This window comes from Mycetomoellerius zeteki, unplaced genomic scaffold, assembly GCF_001594055.1.
Source record: "Mycetomoellerius zeteki isolate Tzet28-1 unplaced genomic scaffold, Tzet1.0 scaffold39, whole genome shotgun sequence".
NCBI lineage: Eukaryota > Metazoa > Arthropoda > Insecta > Hymenoptera > Formicidae > Mycetomoellerius > Mycetomoellerius zeteki.
In genome coordinates this window covers 11409-31311 of record NW_017257381.1, presented here as the reverse complement: position 1 = coordinate 31311, position 19903 = coordinate 11409, and the positions used below count along the sequence as shown (strand labels likewise).

The following is a 19903-nucleotide window of genomic DNA, read 5'->3' as shown; positions in this document are numbered from 1 at the left end:
CCAATCAGAAGCGATCTGCTGTTATAGTTTCGCGTTTTACTGATTATTGATTGGTTACGCGCTTACGCGATACGCGATAAATACACCTCATGGGACTCCACCCTAACGCAGGTTACGCCGCATGTGACGGCACCCTAACGCATCACACCGTCCTAGACATGGCGCTAACCAATACCGAAGGCGAATCGCTCATGTCTTAACTCTTATTATAGGAACTCTACGCTCCGCAATAGTTAAGTCTACTGAAAGCGACCATTAAGGGTTGGTTTATAATAGGCCGTAATCTGTAAGAATTGACCAATCACAGTCGAATGAGAGGAGAATAATCGACTATGATTGGTCAATTTTTAGATTATGGAAAAAGTTAACAATTACGACTTATTATAAATCAACTTTAAATGTTAAACAAGGAAAGATGATGAATCCGAGACATGATCCGAGCGCAGCCAATAGTATACGTTTCCGAACGCAGCCAATAATATACGGCTGCTTCACTTAGGAAAGGATACCCAATCAAAATATATATCAGACTGCCAATCAAAAACTCGGACATCGATGTCGAGTCTCTTTATATATAGGACTTTAGTTCAGTGACTGTCACTAGTTCGCGCATGATCATTGAAATTTCGTATTGAAATCTGAAAAATTACGTTATACTCTCTACGTATTTATACTAGCTATCGATAATAACGATAGCGAGTGATAGCGGAAGTGGCTAACTTGTAATTGATTGATAGTGAAGGTGATTACGAAATTCGATTTTTCGCGAATTTCTTTTCCAGTGTTAAATTATCAAAGTAATCAAAGATTTGAGCTGAGAATGGGTCTGCTCTCCGAAGGAAGCCCTCTGAGCTGGGAAGAGACGAAGAAATTGTCTGATCACGTGCGCAAGCATGGGGTTATTCAGTTTATTAATCTGTACAAGAGACTTAGAGATAGACAGGGTGACGTTCTCAAGTGGGGCGACGAGGTAATACAAGAAATTTCGAATTACAGTATGTACTAGAAAATCAATTTAATTTACGGTACTATTTTTAAATGTCACGTCATCATAATTGTGCTAACTCATTATCACCTAACCTTAACATTCGATTCATTGCAATGTTAAGGGCCTGCGTATAATAATGGAAGAAATATTAGAAACAGAAATAAGTATTGATATTTTAACCTATCAGAAACTGGTTACACCAGAACATTGTCTGATGGTTAAATTCTCAATATTCTTATTCCTAATATTTTCTTGATTATGCACAGGACCTAAATTACATTCGCCATAATACAATCCAATATTACATGTTTATCTTTGTATGTTTTGCATATTTACCAAAAATTTACATCATCTGGAGACACGGTAGTGTCTCGACGCTAATATAATGTACACATAACATAGGAAGCAACGAAAAGTAAAATGGAACCTTCTACGAAAACCTTTCTAGAGAACATTGAGACGTCTTATAAGATGTAGAGACGTCCTAAAATTATGAGACATTTTTTGGAATTATCAGAATGATGTCTTTAAGATGTCTTAGGCCAATATTACATGCGTCCGTTTTTTATCGTATGACAAATTTTTCAAGCCTGTCGATTAGCTATGGGATAAAGAGGTCCGAGATCCTTTCTGTCTTGCAGCCAATTAACACGCTTGATAAATTCGTCGCACGACAAAAAGCGAACGCATGTAATATTGGCCTTATGCGTCGATTTATGACGTTTTAAAGACATCATTAAGACTTGCTTCAGACATTTGTCTAAAAAGCAAAAATAAAAATTACTGATACGAAAATGCGTCGACAAGAGGAAGTATACAAAGCAGAAGTTGGAATTACCTGATAAATTAGTATGTGAATGATATACTTAATATCAGGATTGGCAAGTAACGCGTTATAATACTTGTAACGTCGTTACCGTTACAAGTTACTTTTTCCGCTAACAATTGGGTAACGACGTTACATTGTTTTCTGAGTAACGTTCATGGGGTGATGCAATTACATTTTTTGGATAATGGTAACGATTTCACTAGTTACTTTTATCGTTACTCTATTTCTATTTACATAAAAATTTCAATCGTAACTAGAGCGTATATACATTTATCAGTTTTTGAGTTTTATTTCTCTACTAAAAAATAGAATTCTGATATTTTTTTTGTATTTACCGCAGGAATTTAATTACGCATATAATGGCGTTTTTCATTGGCAGAACTAGTGCGCATCCAGTGCACTTTAAAGTTGCTGTACAATCGACATAAAGATGTATGATTAATATAGATATATAGAAACGAGTTAAACCGCGAAATCCTCAATACATTTTATTATGCTATTTGATAAAATATACTTTAGGCACTTCATCAATTGAGATATCTCATTTTTACATTTAGAGTTGTGTACAACGGCTTTAATGTGCACTGAGTGCGCACAAGTTCTGCCAATGAAAAACGCTATAATATTCTATTAGTGTCAAAAAAAAGAAAGTAACGAAAAAGTAACGACTCGTTATATTTTGAAAAATGGTAACGGTAACGAGTTATTTTTGCAAATCAATAACGAGTAACGATAACGAGTTACTTTTTAGAAAAAAGAACGGTAACGGTAACGAGTTATTTTTATGAGGTAACATTGCCAACCCTGATTAATATAATATGTATCTTCAATAACGATCTATAATTATGACAGATAGATCGTTATTGAAAATACAAGATATCTGAGCCGAATAAGGCCCAACACTAAATAAGACCCACTTTTAAATTTATTACTTTAAAACTCGCTTTGAGCCTGCAGTATATGCTTAAAAGATGTGTCATAGGAAGTAGATAAAAAGGGATTAAAGAATTGAAATTGGTAGCAATACTTTTGTTTAAAATACATTGCTCGGATTTAGTTGCACATTTCGGCCGATTTTCAGCTTGGTTCCTGCTCCTTACTTCACCAAGAGTTCTGGTCTTCAAAATCTCAATTTTTTTATATAAGTACTTTATGAATTCAAAAAAATTTATGTAAAGTTATATATATATATACATTAAGATGCAGACATTAATTGTTCAGTAAATAAACAAAATATTTATTATAAACTAATTCGTCAATCTCAATTAAACTTTGCATGAGTCATTTTCAGTACTAAAAATATTCATATAAAAAAATTTAGATTTTTAGTACTTTCAAAATTTCTGTTTATGACAATAAAACCAATAAAAAATAAAATAAATAGTCTATAAAAATTTGTTGCTCAAAAAAACAATGTTATGAATACAACTTTCACATGTATGTGGTTTGTTTAAAGTGTAAGTATTGATATATGTGTTTTATGCCCTTACAATAATCTTTATAAGAGGTACGTTACTCTTCTGGTGCAGTGCCAGCGCGTAAACTTAATAGCCTTTAAAAAGTACTTAAAGGCCAGAACTCTGAATGAAATCTATAGAAATCGTCGGAACTATTGTAGAACTATCGGAGAATGCTAAAAAGTTGGCTGGAACTGGCTGTTAAGTGGTACTTTACTCTTGACGTGCGGTGCCAGCGCGCGGATTTAATTATTATTTAAAATTACTTAGAGACCGGAACTGATTGTTAAAACCTATCAGAAACTGTAGGACTCATCGAGATTACTTCGTTTTCAATTGATTTTTTCGAATCTTGCGATGCCACGGGAAGTTAGCATTTCAAATTTTCATGTGTTATTTTTTTTTTGGCTAAATCAACGGAACTATTTAAAAAACCTATCAAGAACTATAGAACTATTGCGGGTGCCAATGGAACTCGTATCAAAACTTGCGGTGCCAAAAGATGAGGTGCCAACTTCACACACACGTGATTTCGTCTAATTCTGTTTGCATGGGTCTCGCGCTGCTTTTCCATGTAAGAGGCTCTCGTCCTGATGTTCCGTTAAATTTTCTCTGCAAGAACAGGGTCGGCAGTAGTAGGGCGCAAACAGCGTAAATGACTATATAGTCCAGTGGAATTAGAATTTTTGCGGAAAAAAATTGTAAACCAGCATTTCGCTCGGCAATAATCTTCGGAAGGCCATCAGAAAAGAAATGCATATGTTTGAGATTCGAACTTATGGAAATGTGCGAAAAAAATCGAATAGTTGTAAAAAGCATGTTTTTCGCTTATAAAACGAAAGATATTGATCGGCAAAAAGTTCCGTATAAAAAATGTAGATATTTGAAATATCTACAAAAGTAGACGTGGAACATTAAGATCGGTTGTATTAGTTACGTAGAAAAAAAAACATGTATGTATTCCTCATGAAAAACTGAGTCGAAAATGTTAATAGCAAAATGTTGAGGTGTCAATAATTTTTGAATGGTGAGCCTTGGAAACCATCCAACCAGGGCGTGTAAAGTTCGCGCCGCCAGACGCGGCCGGCCGCGATCGCGCTTTGACGGATATCGCTCCTCTCAAATGTCGATGCTGAATGAGAAAAGGTTTCGCGAAATCTCTATTAACGTCTACTGTTGTATTCTTAAATTGAGCCCAATTTACCTGATGAGTAATTTCAATTGCAAATTTGATAAAACATTAAAAAGTGTGTTTTTGAAATACACATTTTAAGTAATAGATAAATATTAATAAATTAAATAAATATTAATTAAATTACCCAAACAAATAATATTAAAAACATCAGTCAACAAACATTTCCAAAACTTCTTTTCAAATAGTTCTGTCATAAACAATGGCTGCGTTCAGCAGAGAAAACCGCTCATTGAGCGCTCAAAACTCCAAACCTTGGTACCCCGACGCCATTCGCTAGTTTTCTTGAACAATTATTGTGTTTCCTTATTATTAATTATCAAATCTAATCTTGCTTTCTCGATTTTCCGCGTGCTTGCTACAGATTGTCCTTTATTGCAACGTGAATATACCGATGTTTCTACATCTTTTTTTCAATAGAAATCAAGATAATCCACTCTGCTGATAACTTTTCTTCTCTTCCTACCCTTTCTTATTGTTCCCAATATTATTGATCCTTGCTTATCTGCTTATTCTCTATTAGGATAATATATATTGTGTAACTATTACTTTATGTGTAAGAATATTGTTTTTATTTTCATAATCTAATATAATTTTCATAATCTATGTAATATTGTTTTTATTACCGTAGTCTAATGTAATCAATTGTCCTGTTATTTTTTTCTTAATATTCATATTAGTATCTAATAAATATGTTGACACTTTTCTCTCTTTCTGATATAGTATAATTTTTTACTTTTATATAGGTAGAATACATACTCGTAAAATTTGATGATGATGCAAAAACTGCGAAGCTTAGTTTAAGAGCTATGGAAATATTAAGAATTTTAAATGAGAAAGAAAACGAAGATCCAGAGTAAGTCTAAGTTATATATACTGATATTATAATACTTAATTCGGATAAACATCCGAAAATCGTGACTACCTCTGATTTCGATGAAACTTTGTAAAAAGTTTCATTTCAGGTTAAAATGAAAACTCTTAAAGGGATTTTTGGTGACTTCTAGGAAAAAGCCATTTTTTTAAATAGTAAAATGAATAATAAATGTTTATATTAATTATGAAATCATTAATTTTAATGATCTTAAAGTATATTAAAGAGAAAAAATTACTTAGTTTTCTCTGATAATCTGATAATTCTACTGAATGGATGATCTACAATGTATCAAAGATTTTATATCAATAACTGACGCGAAGTAAAATCCCATACCAATTTAAATAAACAATATTAACTCTAATGATATGTATAATTTATAAAAGATATAATTTATAAAAGATTTGATATTAACAACCGGCACCGATTAAATTCCACAAAATATTTTCTATTATTCGTATAAAAGATTTGATATCAACAACGGATACCAAGTTAAATTCTATAAATAAAGAATATAATCCACAAATGGTATTATTTTCAATTTTTATGCAATGAAATCTAAATATTTTTCCTATTGAATTCCTATTGAAGGATCTTTCTATTCCAATCTAAATGGCTTCAATTTTTCATAAAAGAAATTATTATATCGCATTTCATTCAAAGATATTTTCTCTTCCAAATAAAGTAGTAGTTTATTAATTCTCCTTCAAAACGTTATCATATCACAAAATTGCATCACCTTGCTCAATTTAAGTGTTATCACAAAAAGTTAAAGAAGTAAACACTTAGCGCTGCTAAATCGCTATGATAACATAGTAGTAAAACCATGAATATAATATTTAGAATAAGAAAAATAAAAAATATTCCCATGAGAGTAAAAATATCCAGCATGTGTATATGTATATGCGATTAAGTTATACAGTTGTATATGTTATGAAAGTTGTGCAAGCTATTAGTGCAAGTTTATGTCTAAGATAAATAGATTTGTAAGACATGCGTTATGAAACGAAGATTATTAAGTATAATATTTAGATTAAATTCATTATTACTTTGAAATTAAAATTATCTTTTATTATTTATTTTTATGAACTATTGTAATTTCTAAATTGTTTTCATAGTTTTTCTTATTCGATCTAGCAGCGTCAAGTGTTTTTACATAAAAAACTTTTCTATTTAAATTAAATTTGTTCATTTTATACTGTTAGTTTTTTTAGTTTTTTGTGGTAACATTTGAATTGAGCAAGGTAACGCAATTTTGTGATATAATATTATGTTTTGAAGGAGAATTAAATAACTACTACTTTAGTTGGAAGAGAAAGTGTCTTTGAATGAATTGCGATATAATAATTTCCTTTATGAAGAATTAACGTTATTTAGATTGGAAGGAAGATCCTTCAATAGGAATACAACATTACTTAGGTTTTATCATATAAAAATTAATGATAGTACTACTTTAATTATATTATTTATTTGTGAAATTTAACTTGGCACCAGTTGCTGATATTAAATCTTTTATACGAATATAATAATATATAAAATTTTATAAAATTTAACTTGGCGCCAGTTGTTGATATCAAATGTTTCATACAAATGACACATATCATTGCAGATAAGTAAAACTAAATAATACATATTGAAAAAAAACTACTCTACCAAATTAAAAAATAAAACCAATTGATACTTACTATCTTTACTAAAAGTGATACATAACATATCTTTTAAAAGTAGAACTCAAGTAGTACATACTATCTTTACTAAGTGATATGATAAAACCAATTGATACTATACTATGAGATACGTTATTTAATTTTTACCAAGTGACACGTTATACCTTTTTGTATTTTCGCATTAAAAGTCTTATTCCAACCTTCCAAAAAGAGTAATGGTAATTCTTATTTTTCTTCAAAAATATTGAGTCATTTTATTTTGATTCAAGCAATAATAGCTTTAATTCTCCTTCAATAATTATTACATAAAAGTTATTATTAGGTGTGATTTAGTTTTGAAGGTTTTTTTCTCAAAAACTAATTTACTTAAACAAGATAATGAATGAATACCCTAATCAAAATATTTTCCTTCGTTTTATATGACTTTTTCCCATCCTTCTGGCAAAAGATGGATTCCGCGACGATAAAAAGATTTTTCTTAGGAGTTGATCCAATTTTCAACAAATTTTCGCACATCATCGAAATTATGAAAGTGTGTATCGAGTAAAGCATGTTGCATCGACCGGAACAAGTGAAAATCAGATGGAACAATGTCTGAAGAATACGCGGGATGCGGTAAGACTACCCATTCCAGCTCTAATAGCGTTTGCTTCACTGATAATGCAACATGAGATCAAGCATTGTCGTGAAGAAGGATCACTTTGCGTGGTTTACTCGCAATTGGAAATCGTTTTTGGTCTAATCAGTCTAATGTTTGCTTCAATTTGTATAATTGTTGTCGTTACGAGCAACGGTGACAGTTTCTTTCGGATTTAACAGTTCATAGTACATAACACCTTCTTAATCCCACCAAATACACAGCAATGCCTTTGAACCGTGAATATTGCGCATCGAAGTGAATGTTGCTCGTTGGCCTGGATCAACTCGTGATTTTTTTTCGTTTGGGATCAAAATAGATTCATTTTTCATCCCCAGTAACAATTCGATACAAAAAGCTCTTTTTTTTTGTCTGGCGATCAACCAAATGCAAATGTTCAATTGGTTCGCAATGGCATTTTCCGATAACTGATATGGAATCCATTTTCTTTCTTTGTGAACCTTTCCCATATTATGTAAACGTTTAGTAACTGTTGCACGATCAACATTTAATTCTCTGGCAAGTTCTGAAGTGGATTGTACTGGATTTTCGTTCAATAATGCTTGCAAGCCTGCATTTTCTAGCTTTTTTGGTTGTCCCGAGCGATCTTTGTCGTTAACATTGAAATCACCATTTCGTCTGAATGAACCAATACTCACATGTCTTAATTGATCGAGCAACATTACCATAAGTTTTTATCATTCTATGAATTCTTCAGCCGCTGTTTTTTTTTCTAATTAAAAAACAAAAGCAACGCATGTCAAAAATTCTCTTTAAGAAGATCCATTTTTTAAATGGTAAACACGATGTTTACCATTGTTACGACTATTGTTAGTAAGTGACTAAATATGGAGTAATAGTAAGGCACTATAGATGGGAGTATTCCTATCCGCCATTTTCGTGCCAAATCAGTGCCACTACAGCGAGTGTTACAATACTGATCGAAAGTCGCTGCATTTAATCCAAAAAGTATGTATTTTTCCATTAAAAAAAAAGACATTCACACAAACACGGAAATAATTAATTTCAGAATAGAAATTTGTTCTTTTTATCTGCAAATATTTATGTCTCAGAAAGATAATCCTCAAGACGTTATTATCTTGTTGGAGTGTGGCGAGACTCCTCAGTAGCTTTCTCTTGGTTAACCGAATTCTGCAACAGAAAAACTCAGACGATTAAGATTCTGGATCATGCAATTCAATCTTCTTCCATTAATATATAGTATTGCAGTTTGAAAAATTACCAATTCTTGAAGCACCGATCGGTTAAAACTACCGACTATTGCTACTTGAGCATGCGTTGCGTTTTCATCACGATTCTGAAAGGAGCGAAAAATATTAATCTTGACAGTGATAGGTTAAAAAAATGTGGTTAATTTTTGTCGAAAGTAACCTTGTATAGTGATTTTCGTCTAGGTGGGTTGATTCGTGGCGGGGGTTGGGCACATCGAAAAGCGTTGGGACTGTATTCGGTTTAAGTTTTCTCCAGCCATCAATGCGATGGGCTTCGAATTGGGAATCTTCAAAATGTACCTTGAAACAAACAAAAAAATATTATTAGTGTTGAGTATTATGCCATTGTGTGATATGATAAAAAAAATTATATCCTTATTTCGATACTTACCTCACACAATCGCGAAGAGGTGGTCGATGTCCACTTATCTCGTCGCATATTGTCAACCCATTTTGTCCCACGTTTATCCTTCGGGAACGAGAAGAGCCATAGCCCTTGTCAACCCGATTACTACAATTAACTGCGGCACAGCCAGGCATTTTTTAAATGCGAATATTTATGCCTTTATACGATTTATTTCTGCAACAAGATAATAACGTCTTGAGGGTTATCTTTCTGAGACAAATATTTACAGATAAAAAGAACAAATTTCTATTCTGAAATTAATTATTTTCGTGTTTGTGTGAATGTCTTTTTTTTTTTAATGGAAAAATACAGACTTTTTGGATTAAATGCAGCGACTTTCGATCAGTATTGTAACACTCGCTGTAGTGGCACTGATTTGGTACGAAAATGGCGGATAGGAATACCTATATCTTTAGTGCACCAGTAATAGTAAAGCATTATGAAATAATAGCTGCGATTGGAATGTCTTCGACAACACTGACATTAGTGCCATCTCTTGCTAAACTCTCAAAACTAAATCACACTCCTAATATATCACAAAATTTACTTAACTCTAGTGATATGTATCATTTAATCTTTCCCGAACCTCCAAAAAAAAGTAATAACATTAATACTATACTCTAGTAATATCATTTGTATAAAAGATTTGATATCAACTACTAGTGCCAAGTTAAATATTCTACTATCTTCTTATTCCATCCTCCCCCAAAAAATAATAGTAACTTTAATGTTTCTTCAAACATATTTTTATTGAAGATCATCCTATTTCAAGTAATAATAGCTTCAATTAGGCCTCAAAAATTATTACATAAAAATTATAATATTATCTTTTTATTTCGATCCAAGTAATATTCTTTTAAAATTTTTAATTAATTCTAATGAGATATGTGTAATTCATACGGTATTTCTTAATTCAAAATGCGTGATATTAGTACAAACTTACCTTTTTAAGAAAAGGTAAATGAAGGCGCTAAGAATACCACCTTGATCAAAAAATTTCCGGAATTACCACCAGGTGATGCTCTGAGTCAGCTGATTTGAGTTCTGTTTTTTTGATTAGGTTGCCACATCTATCATTGACATTTCCACCAAATTTTATCGCCATAGCTTGACATTTGTAAAAGTTACGCCGTCTTGAGTACATCTACCTCTGCACGGTTTTCGATTATTTACAGTTTTAAAAATGGAGTTGAATTTGCAACATCCGTGAATTTTTGATCAAGAACGAAACTAATACCATCCAACAGCCATCGAATTCACCCGATATGGCTCCCTGCGATTTTTTTCTGTTCGATCGAGTCAAAAAACCACTACGGGGAACGCGTTTTAAGCCGAAAGGAGGTAATGGAAAAATCGAAAACTATGCAGAGGTAGATGTACTCAAGACGGCGTAACTTTTACAAATGTCAAGTTATGGCGATAAAATTTGGTGGAAATGTCAATGATAGATGTGACAACCCAACCAAAAAAACAGAACTCAGCTGACTCAGAACATCACCTGGTGGTAATTCCGGGAACTTTTTGATCAAGGTGGTATATGTGCTCCTCGAATAAAGCGTAAATGATATGTTGCGTATCTTTTTATTATTCCAACCTAAGCAATAGTAGTTTTAATTCTTTTTGAAAGATATTCTTATTGAAGAGCCTCTCATTCCAACCCAAGTAATAGCAGCTTTATAATTCTGTCAAAAATTATTACTCCTCGAAAAAAATTTATACAAAATTAAAAATTAAAATCCAAATGATACAGTCTTAACTAACCAAGATAAATACTAAAACTAAAACCTAAATGGTACTATCTTAATCACTTAACTTTAATGATATGTATCATTCTTATAAAATTTGATGTCAACAACTGGCATCAAGTTAAATTCCACAAAATTTTATGTATCATTTGTATAAAGGATTTGACATTATAACAACTGATGCCAAGTTAAATTCCACAAAATTTTATGTATCATTCGTATAAAAGATTATCTTTTTAAAAAAGATATAAAAAGGCGCTAAAGATATACGTGTTTCTCGAGTAAAACCAAAGTGATACGTTATATATCTTTTTATTATTTCAATTTAAGTAATAGTAGTTTTAATTCTTCTCAAAAATATTCTTATTGAAAGTCCTCTTATTCCAATCCAAGTAATGGCAGCTTTAATTTTTCATCAAAAATTATTTCTCAAAAGAACTACTGTACCAAATTAAAAATTAAAACCTAAATGATAGTCTTAACTAACCAAGTTATATTCTATCAAATTAAAAAGTAAAACCCAAGTGGTACTATCTTTGTTATTTACTTAACTTTAATGATATATATCAGTCATATAAAAGATTTGTTATCAACAACAGGCACCAAGTTAAATCCCGTTCCAACTATACTAAATTAAATACAGAAAATAACATAAAAATAGTATAACAAGTGATATTATTTTTAACTTTTCTACAATGACACCTGAGTATATAGGGTGTCTCAGAAAAACGTTTGTCCTTAAAATGACATTTCTGACGATTCTAAGACAATTTTTCCTTTGCCAAAATTTTATCCGAAGCTTAGTTTTTAATTATAAGGGAAAATAGTTAACGAATTACGAGTCGCGTATGGAAGGTAGGCAGGGGCGGCGCATACCGTCTAATGCGGGCGCTCAGTGCGATCAGCTGCTTGCTACGCGTGAAACGCGTGACATGATGGTACGCGCACGTACATGTTTTCTCTCTTCCTCCCTCCCCCTCCCTCTCCTTCACCCCTTCTCCCTCCCCCTTCCTTCACCCCTTCTCCCTCCCCCTCTCCTACCTTGTAGAGATGTCTTCGTACCGTAGCCGAGCTGGAAAAAAGCAGAATAATTTCATGACCGTAAATTCCAACGAGATTCTCATGAATCTACACCGAATAACAATAAGTTTTTATCTCTCACATTAATTATATCACGTATCACGCACACTTAATCGATTTACAAACTAATCCAAACATACGATTGTTTTACTTCAACTTATTGCACCGTTTGTGTGCATCAATTTAAATAGTGCAGGAATAAAGAACAGACCTAAGAAAGATAAATAATGCTTACAGCGCTGTGAGCACAAACCCGAAAGCACCCAGTACCAACATAACCATTGACTTGTTGACATCGAGCAGCCCATGATATAAAGACAAGGGTATGCTCGTCCGATAGTAGATCACAGGGCTGCGTTCAGGAATTACGCCCAGATAACTCTAAGCTATAGGTTACGTTACGTATATTATAGCAAAAATGCACTAGTTATCTAGGCGTAATTCCTGAACGCAGCCCTGCGCACGCAAGCATACATCATATTCGGCCAGCCTCGGCTATATCCGGAGCGGTTCGTGTCAATGAAATATGGTCACCAACAAAGACATAGAGAATGGACTGTGCGATTCGTGGTCAAAATAGAATGCAATTCATCTTGGAAGAGTGCAAACATAGGACGATATCGTCCATGTACCTGCAATAAAAAGGCTCATTTGAGACTCATATCGCTCGCACGCGTGCTGACACTAGTTTAATATTCGAAAAAAAAAACATTCATATTTAAAGAGAGAGAGCTTACAAATTTTATTCCTAAGACACTCATAGTAATTATACCTGAAATTAACTACTTCAAATTGGTTTTAAAAAATGCACCTTAATTAGTAGGATTCGAACCTGGAACCTCTGGATTATGAATCTTCTGCGTTACCCGCTACACCACTTCTTCAATTGATAAGTGTGTTATTTATTGTCTACTTCAATAACCAGCTAAACCAGCGCACGAAATTACATAGATATAATAAAAAAATCATCATTTAACATATACAATATAATAAAATATAAACAATTTACATTACTATAAGACAACATTGGATAAGAGTCGGATAACCTAATCTCGCTTGGCCGATGTCACGCGCCGCGAGTAATCGGTTGGGAAGTAAAAAAAAATCGGTTGGGAGTAAAATTTAACCCCATTACCCATTTTTTATCTGTTTTTATATTTTGTAATATTATATTTTAAATGTTCACGAATATAGTGTGATTTTTTCAAAGTTTTTGCTTTTAATTTTTTGCTTCTAATACCTCGCACATGTGTACTCTCATCACGCGTAATGGCAAATTACCTCGCACGTGTGTGCTCCCTTCATGCGTGATGGCGTAATGCTCCTCACGTGTGTGCCCTCACCATACATGATAGCAATATGACGGCAATATCTTGCGCGCACAACGTGATAATCAAGCGTGACGGCAGTATCAGTACTTCCGTTGACTTATAATAACTGTTTTATATGTATAATCATATACTATTATCATACGACATTTATCCTCACACATATGCCCCATCACGCATGGACTGCATAGTGCCATCATTACGCTCGCACGCGTGCGACCATCATATCACGTGGGCGATGTGACGGGCGTTCTTGCACGCACGACCTGATACTCACGTGTGAGGGTTATATGAGATTGCACTAAACGTTATCTGGGTAGTAGCGGCTTAGCAGTTATATTAACGTCTGCATAGATGAGAGGGGGGGGGGGGGGGAGGCAAGAAGGAGCATTCGATGTTGATTCGACGTCGATATCATTGTCATTTCTCACTGGGTGTATGCTATAAGTCGTAAGAAATTGACCAATTACAATCGAATATGAGAAAAATGCGTGCGTGATACGCATGGTGTGATTGCATAATGCGATTTATTGCGCCCATACGCATGTCCCAACATGTCGTGTGGGCAGTACGATAATAGCACGGTGTGCGCACGATGTGATATGCACGGCATGATTGCGTAATGCGATTCATTGCGCTCGCACATGCCCCCATCACGTTGTGCGGGCAGAGTGTGATACGCACGCGTGAGAGCAATCTGAGCTCGCACGAATTGTTATCTGATGGGTATAGTTGAATTTCACTGATTACTCAGTACCAAATGTGCTAATATGATATGCTAATTCAGTACCATAAGTATGTCACTTCAGTTATATTTTATTCAGATTTAGAGAGTGTATTTATCACACGTGAGTCGTAGCCACGATGAACATTCTTATCTCATCTTTTTTTTTATCCTTACTTGAGGACATAATCCACATCTCGCTTAGTTTTGCAATTTAATGCAAAAATATAAATAAAATTTTTTTAACGAAAATAACGTATTGGTCACACTTGCTAACACTTTGGCCCAAGAAAAAAACGTTTTTTGCGCGAATGGCTACTAGACGCTTACCAATGATCCGATTAAAAAGCTAAACATCTCTATCGATAGTTGAAGCTTCAAACCTCCAGTCGATGGCAGGTACGCGTTGTTTCGATGCCAGGAAGATTCTAAAATCTAGCGTGAAAGATGATGCTCAGATCATTTTGACCCAGAAGGATCATAAAGGGTTAAGACAATTTTAAGTAATTTTTATTTAATTTGAAACAAATTTGATAAAAAAAATAAATTGTAATAACATAAAAATACAAAAATTTTCTATCCGGAAAAGAAAAGTAATTGTAAGCTTAAATGCAATCCTATATCATCCTACATTTACTCATAAAACAAAACGCATTAGAGTTTCGATGATGCGGTAAAAGTAAAAGATTCAATATTTTTATTTTAAAGTACAATATTCAATCTTTTATTTGAATCTTTTTTGAAGTCTGTAATATATTGGGTACTGTAGCTACACGAATGTGTAAAAACACGTTTTCTTTTCATTTTTCTATGAAATTTGACGTAACGTAATATTTATGTGGATTCGGATTCAGCACACCGAAGATTATAAGAAATCGCTTTTCTTTCCCAGCCCACAAGAATAAAAAATTTGTAAACTTTGGATAATTTTCTTTTATTTAATTTTTTTATCTAATCTTTAATATAAAAAGCTAAGTAGCCATAATTGAAGAATTTTTAATTTATAAAATAAAACCTGCCAACTATGAGCTATTTTATGTTCCATGTTGTTTTATTTATGCACAAAGATTTATTTTATAAATATCAAATTATTGTAACATTATTTCACAGTAATACAAAATCACTCTGGAGACCAGAATACGGTGCTTATATGCTTGAAGGAACTCCAGGAAAACCATATGGAGGATTATTAGCTCATTTTAATGTTGTTGAAGCTAATATGCGTTATCGAAGGCAGGAGGCAGCTAAATTACTCCATCCTAACGAAGTCTTAATGTCATTAACTGTTTTCCCAAGGTAATTATGAAAAGATATCGTTGCCATAATATTTCATATTTGGTACTTTTTAAATTAGTTTTATTATTTATGTTGCAGAGTAGGAGCTCCTGATTTTACTGATCCTCCTACTCATCCTACACCCAATACTGGTGCTTCTAGGAGTTTATTTTTTCCTGACGAAGCTATATATCCTGGCCATCCACGTTTCAAGACATTGACCAGAAATATTAGAGAACGTCGTCGAGAGAAAGTTGCTATAAACATTCCTAGTATGTAACAGTATTATGAATGACATCCATTTCTTAATATATTTTGAGAATCAAATATATACTTAAAGGCCGACAGGAGAGACTATGGAGACCTCCAGTCGGAGACAAATTTCTTTATGTTGAAATTACGTCTAAAATATTGCATGAGTAGCATTTTAATTGCGATATTCGAAATCAAGAAAATCATTTAATTAAAGGTTCATATCGAGCTACATTTTTTTTAAAAGGCAAAATAATTCATTCTGATATTTTATCCGATGTTTACTATAATGCAGTAAAAGTGCACATAATTTTCATTTATTCATTCGATCCCAAAATTGGGCCAAGACCATGGGCGTCCACAGGATTTTTTCTAAGGGGCAATCTTATCACGTAAGGAAAAACATGTTCAAATATTTCCTTCCTTGGTGACCCTACAATCCCTAGTGTCGAGTTGATGACCTTATTTTTCGTTTCTTATTCATTTCTAATGTTTACACCTTTTAGTTAAAAGCTTTCTCACCAAGGAAGGTGTATGTTGAGGAAGAGATTTCGTTTTGTGGGTGGTAATTATACCAAATAGGGGAGCCTTCCCCTATGATCTTGACCTAGACATATGTTGTCAAGGTCATGACCCTGAGCAACTTCCAACAGGTTTTAGCTGTCGCTCGTTATTCGTTAAAAAGTTATTAAGAAGAAAAATTATTTATAAAAATAACGTCTCTTTTCTACTATATAGAACAAAAATTCTCTGCTTTAAAATAGATTACTTGCTTTAAAAACGAAAATTTTCTATGAGAACGTTCTTCTCTTATATAATTTTTGTCTTTATATAGTAACGCATAGGGGCATGACTTTCTATGCGAAGCGACTTTCACCACATCTACCCCAAGGCTTCGGGGCATACGACTTTCCATGTGAAGAGACTTCCACCCCATTTCCCAGGTTTTAGCCGTCGCTCGTTAAAAAGATATTAAGAATCAAAGCTAATTATTTCTCCGCTTTGTATGAAAAGTTGGATGAGTCTAGGCAGGTGGGGGTTTAAGGTATACCGACTAGGGGAGTACAACTTTTTACGTGAGGCAAAGTCTATCCCACCTTCCTCCCTGCTTAGGGGCACGCGACTTCCACGCGAAGCGATTTCCACCCCATCTCCTCCCTGCTACGGGGCGCACGACTTTTTACGCGAAGCGTAGAAAGTCGTGCGCCCTTATGCGTTACTATGTAAAAACAAAAATTATGTAAGAAAATAACGTTTTCGAAGAAAATTTTTGTGTTTAAAGCAAGAAATCAATTTTAGAACAGAGAATTTTTGTTCTATATAGTAGAAAAGAGCGTTATTTCTTTAAACTTTTCTTTTTAATAACTTTTTAACAAATAACGAGCGATGGCTAAAACCTATTGATGTTATTGAGGGTCATAATCTTGACAACATGGCAAAGTTGAGATCATGGGGGAGGGGGGGCTCGCCTATTCGGTAAATTTACCTTTTGAGTTTATTTTATTTTTTTTTGTATTTTGTATTTTAAAATTTTAATCCCACTAACACGCGCTTTTATTCAACACGTGTCTCTCGACTGGGGGAGGGGGGGACAAATGCTCCCCCCCTTGAACGCCTATGGACAGGACCTACCTTTCGTACGTATGTCCATGGTGCGCACGCAGGTTATACATAGACATATGGGAGCTACAATTTAACGTCGGTTTCGAATGACAGTTTGAGGGTGCCGTCCACTGACTTCTATTATAACACTAGACTGCTAACTCCCCACTTTTCCTTATGTAAAAGTGTTGCCTGCACGCAGTGGATGCGCAATGTAAAACCATCATGTATAGAAAAGAGATGCCAACAGGTCATGTGACCAGCCTCTCCGTGATTGGTTCTCAAGTATATAAGGAGATGTCGTGGCGATCTAACCTTTAATTTTTATGAACTGTTACGAACCACATGCACCACTCTTTATTTCAGATTCTTTCATTTCATGTAAAAACGCATCGAATAAGCCTAATTTCATTGATTTTTGAGGTACGGGTGAGTATATAACCTCTTTTTCGAGTATGAAAGTATATAAGCATATGATGTTCTGCGCATGCGCGGTTTTACAATACGCATCTGCCACAAGTAGGGGAGACTGGGGACAAAAGTAACATTTCGACTTTGAAGTGTTACAACAGTTAAAATATGATACATTGAAAAAATATGTATCTTTAGGTATAGAATTTATTTAGATACAAAATTTTCTTCGGTTTAATTATTTTATGTAACTAGAAAAAAAGTTATGTTTGTTTAAAAGACTATGAGGAATTTTATTACAACCGTCCCAACCTCCAGGGACGATAGTAACGATTATAACAGTAGAGGGGAATAATTGTACCACATTTGCCAGAGGTACGTAACACAACAACATAAGTCATACTCTTTCTTGCAGTTGCACAAATGGATATCTGATCCTTCATAACTTCTTTTTAAATGTCTCTGTTTGTATAAAGACACTTCTTTTATATAGTTTTTCTCTTATCTGTATTGTGTTTTCTTGTTAATGGGATTCTATGAAGAAAAATATTAATAACATTGTACAAAATAATACTAAAATAAAATCAAGTAAGTTTGGGGATAATTGTAATGTTACAACTGACCCCAGGCATTGATGTTACTATTGTCCTTTAATGACATTCTATGATTTATAGTAAATTTTTTAAATAAAAACCTAGATAAAAATCAACCCAAATATACAAACCATCAACGCAGATAATCATAAAACATATTATGATAATACACTATATCTTCATTATAAGGAAAAAAAATATTTAAGATTTTGTGCACGAAATAAAACTTACTTGATGAATGAAAAAAGTAATTTTTGCTCCTGCACACTCGTGCACGTTCCGCGAGAATCAGCATCTAACGAACGATTCAATGCTGATCTGTCTACAAAATTTTACCATGCAGCCGATTTCGTGTATATGGGACGGCACTTTAAGAGATTTTCTTGGCAATAGATACTCTTGGATACAATAAAACCTAACTTTTGGACTGCATTTTGAAACAAATTCCCTGCTTTAACAGCGCAAAATATGTTTTTATGTAATTTCTTATAATACATAATTTCTGTGTCTTTAGAGCAGAGAATTTGTGTTTTTAAAGCAGTGAATTTGTTTTTATAAAAGCAGAGAATTTATGTTTTAAAGGAGAAAAAGGGTGGTTTTAAAACAAAGAATTTGTAAAGCAGAGAGAAAATATTTTATTATGTATAATTTACATAATCTTTTTTTTGTACTCAATTCTAACATTGAGAAGGATCCGATGCGGATCGAAACGTTTGTTGTTATTGCCGACATTTAGATTAAAGTTATTGTATGTTTATCTTATTTTTATTTTTATTCTTTAAATTTGACCATGCGTATTAACCTTGGCTCGTAGCCCTATTACTCATTTATATTTAATTTATTGAGCCTTATTATCATTATACATTGTATAATTTACACCTTTTCGATTCTTTTTATATGGATAGAAGGGTAAATATTCAGATTAGGGAAACCAGTCCCGATAACGTTAACCTTGACATATGTTGTCAAGGTCATGACTGAGTGAAATCCAACAGGTTTTAGCCGTCACACTTTTTTTTAAATAACTTTAACTAATAACAAGCGACGGCTAAAACCTGTCACTCAGGGTCATGATCTTGATAACAAATAGTATGTCAAGGTCAAGATCATCGGGGCTCCCTTAATCTGCATATTTACTATTCTCATTATTAAAGCGGTGAAAAATTATTAGGTACCGGCCGATGTGAGTGGATGTGTGCTATCAGGATGTGCGCTAACGAAATCTTCTCAAAATGAAATAATTAATAAAAAATTTCGGGGGGGAGGGTTTGAACCCCCCTCCCCCTTGATACGCCCATGACTCTGATTCTGCTCATGATGGCATTTCAAGACCGAAAAAGATTTCGGCGCGCAATTTGCAGAATCAAATATGTATATAAATTCACACAAGAAATGTTTAAGCACTAACATAAGATCCGCTTTGACCAAATATAAGAGTTCTTGTATTTAATTAGATTTATTTTTATCGGTCTAAATTCTATCAATTGTTTGATAAATAATATATATATATATATAATAATAAGATTGAAAGACCGCTTATGTTAAATACATTAAGAAGCGCCAATAACGGTCTGAACGTTAAGATGTTGAACTATTTTAAATTCATTTTTT

General features: G+C 33.4%; 1 protein-coding gene and 1 long non-coding RNA gene across 4 annotated transcripts in view; one reads left to right on the top strand and one right to left on the bottom strand.

Annotated features, from left to right (window-relative positions):
* Positions 1-671: 671 nt before the first annotated feature.
* Gclc (glutamate--cysteine ligase) overlaps positions 672-19903 on the top strand; it is a 24594-nt gene continuing 5362 nt past the window's right edge. Inside the window, exons 1-4 of one of the 3 annotated variants that reach the window (XM_018453541.1) lie at positions 672-970; positions 5213-5322; positions 15270-15455; positions 15534-15706. In XM_018453541.1, the coding sequence (XP_018309043.1) occupies positions 821-970; positions 5213-5322; positions 15270-15455; positions 15534-15706 (619 nt within the window). In that variant the 5' untranslated portion in view covers positions 672-820. Of the gene's footprint in view, positions 971-5212; positions 5323-14190; positions 14284-15269; positions 15456-15533; positions 15707-19903 lie in introns of those variants that run through there. The other 2 variants (XM_018453542.1, XM_018453543.1) reach the window with 2 other exon arrangements.
* LOC108726154 (uncharacterized) lies at positions 8754-9431 on the bottom strand. The gene is made up of 4 exons (XR_001936787.1): positions 9268-9431; positions 9037-9176; positions 8888-8962; positions 8754-8796 (listed from the first exon to the last, which is right to left on the bottom strand). It is a non-coding gene; the product is annotated as an uncharacterized lncRNA (long non-coding RNA).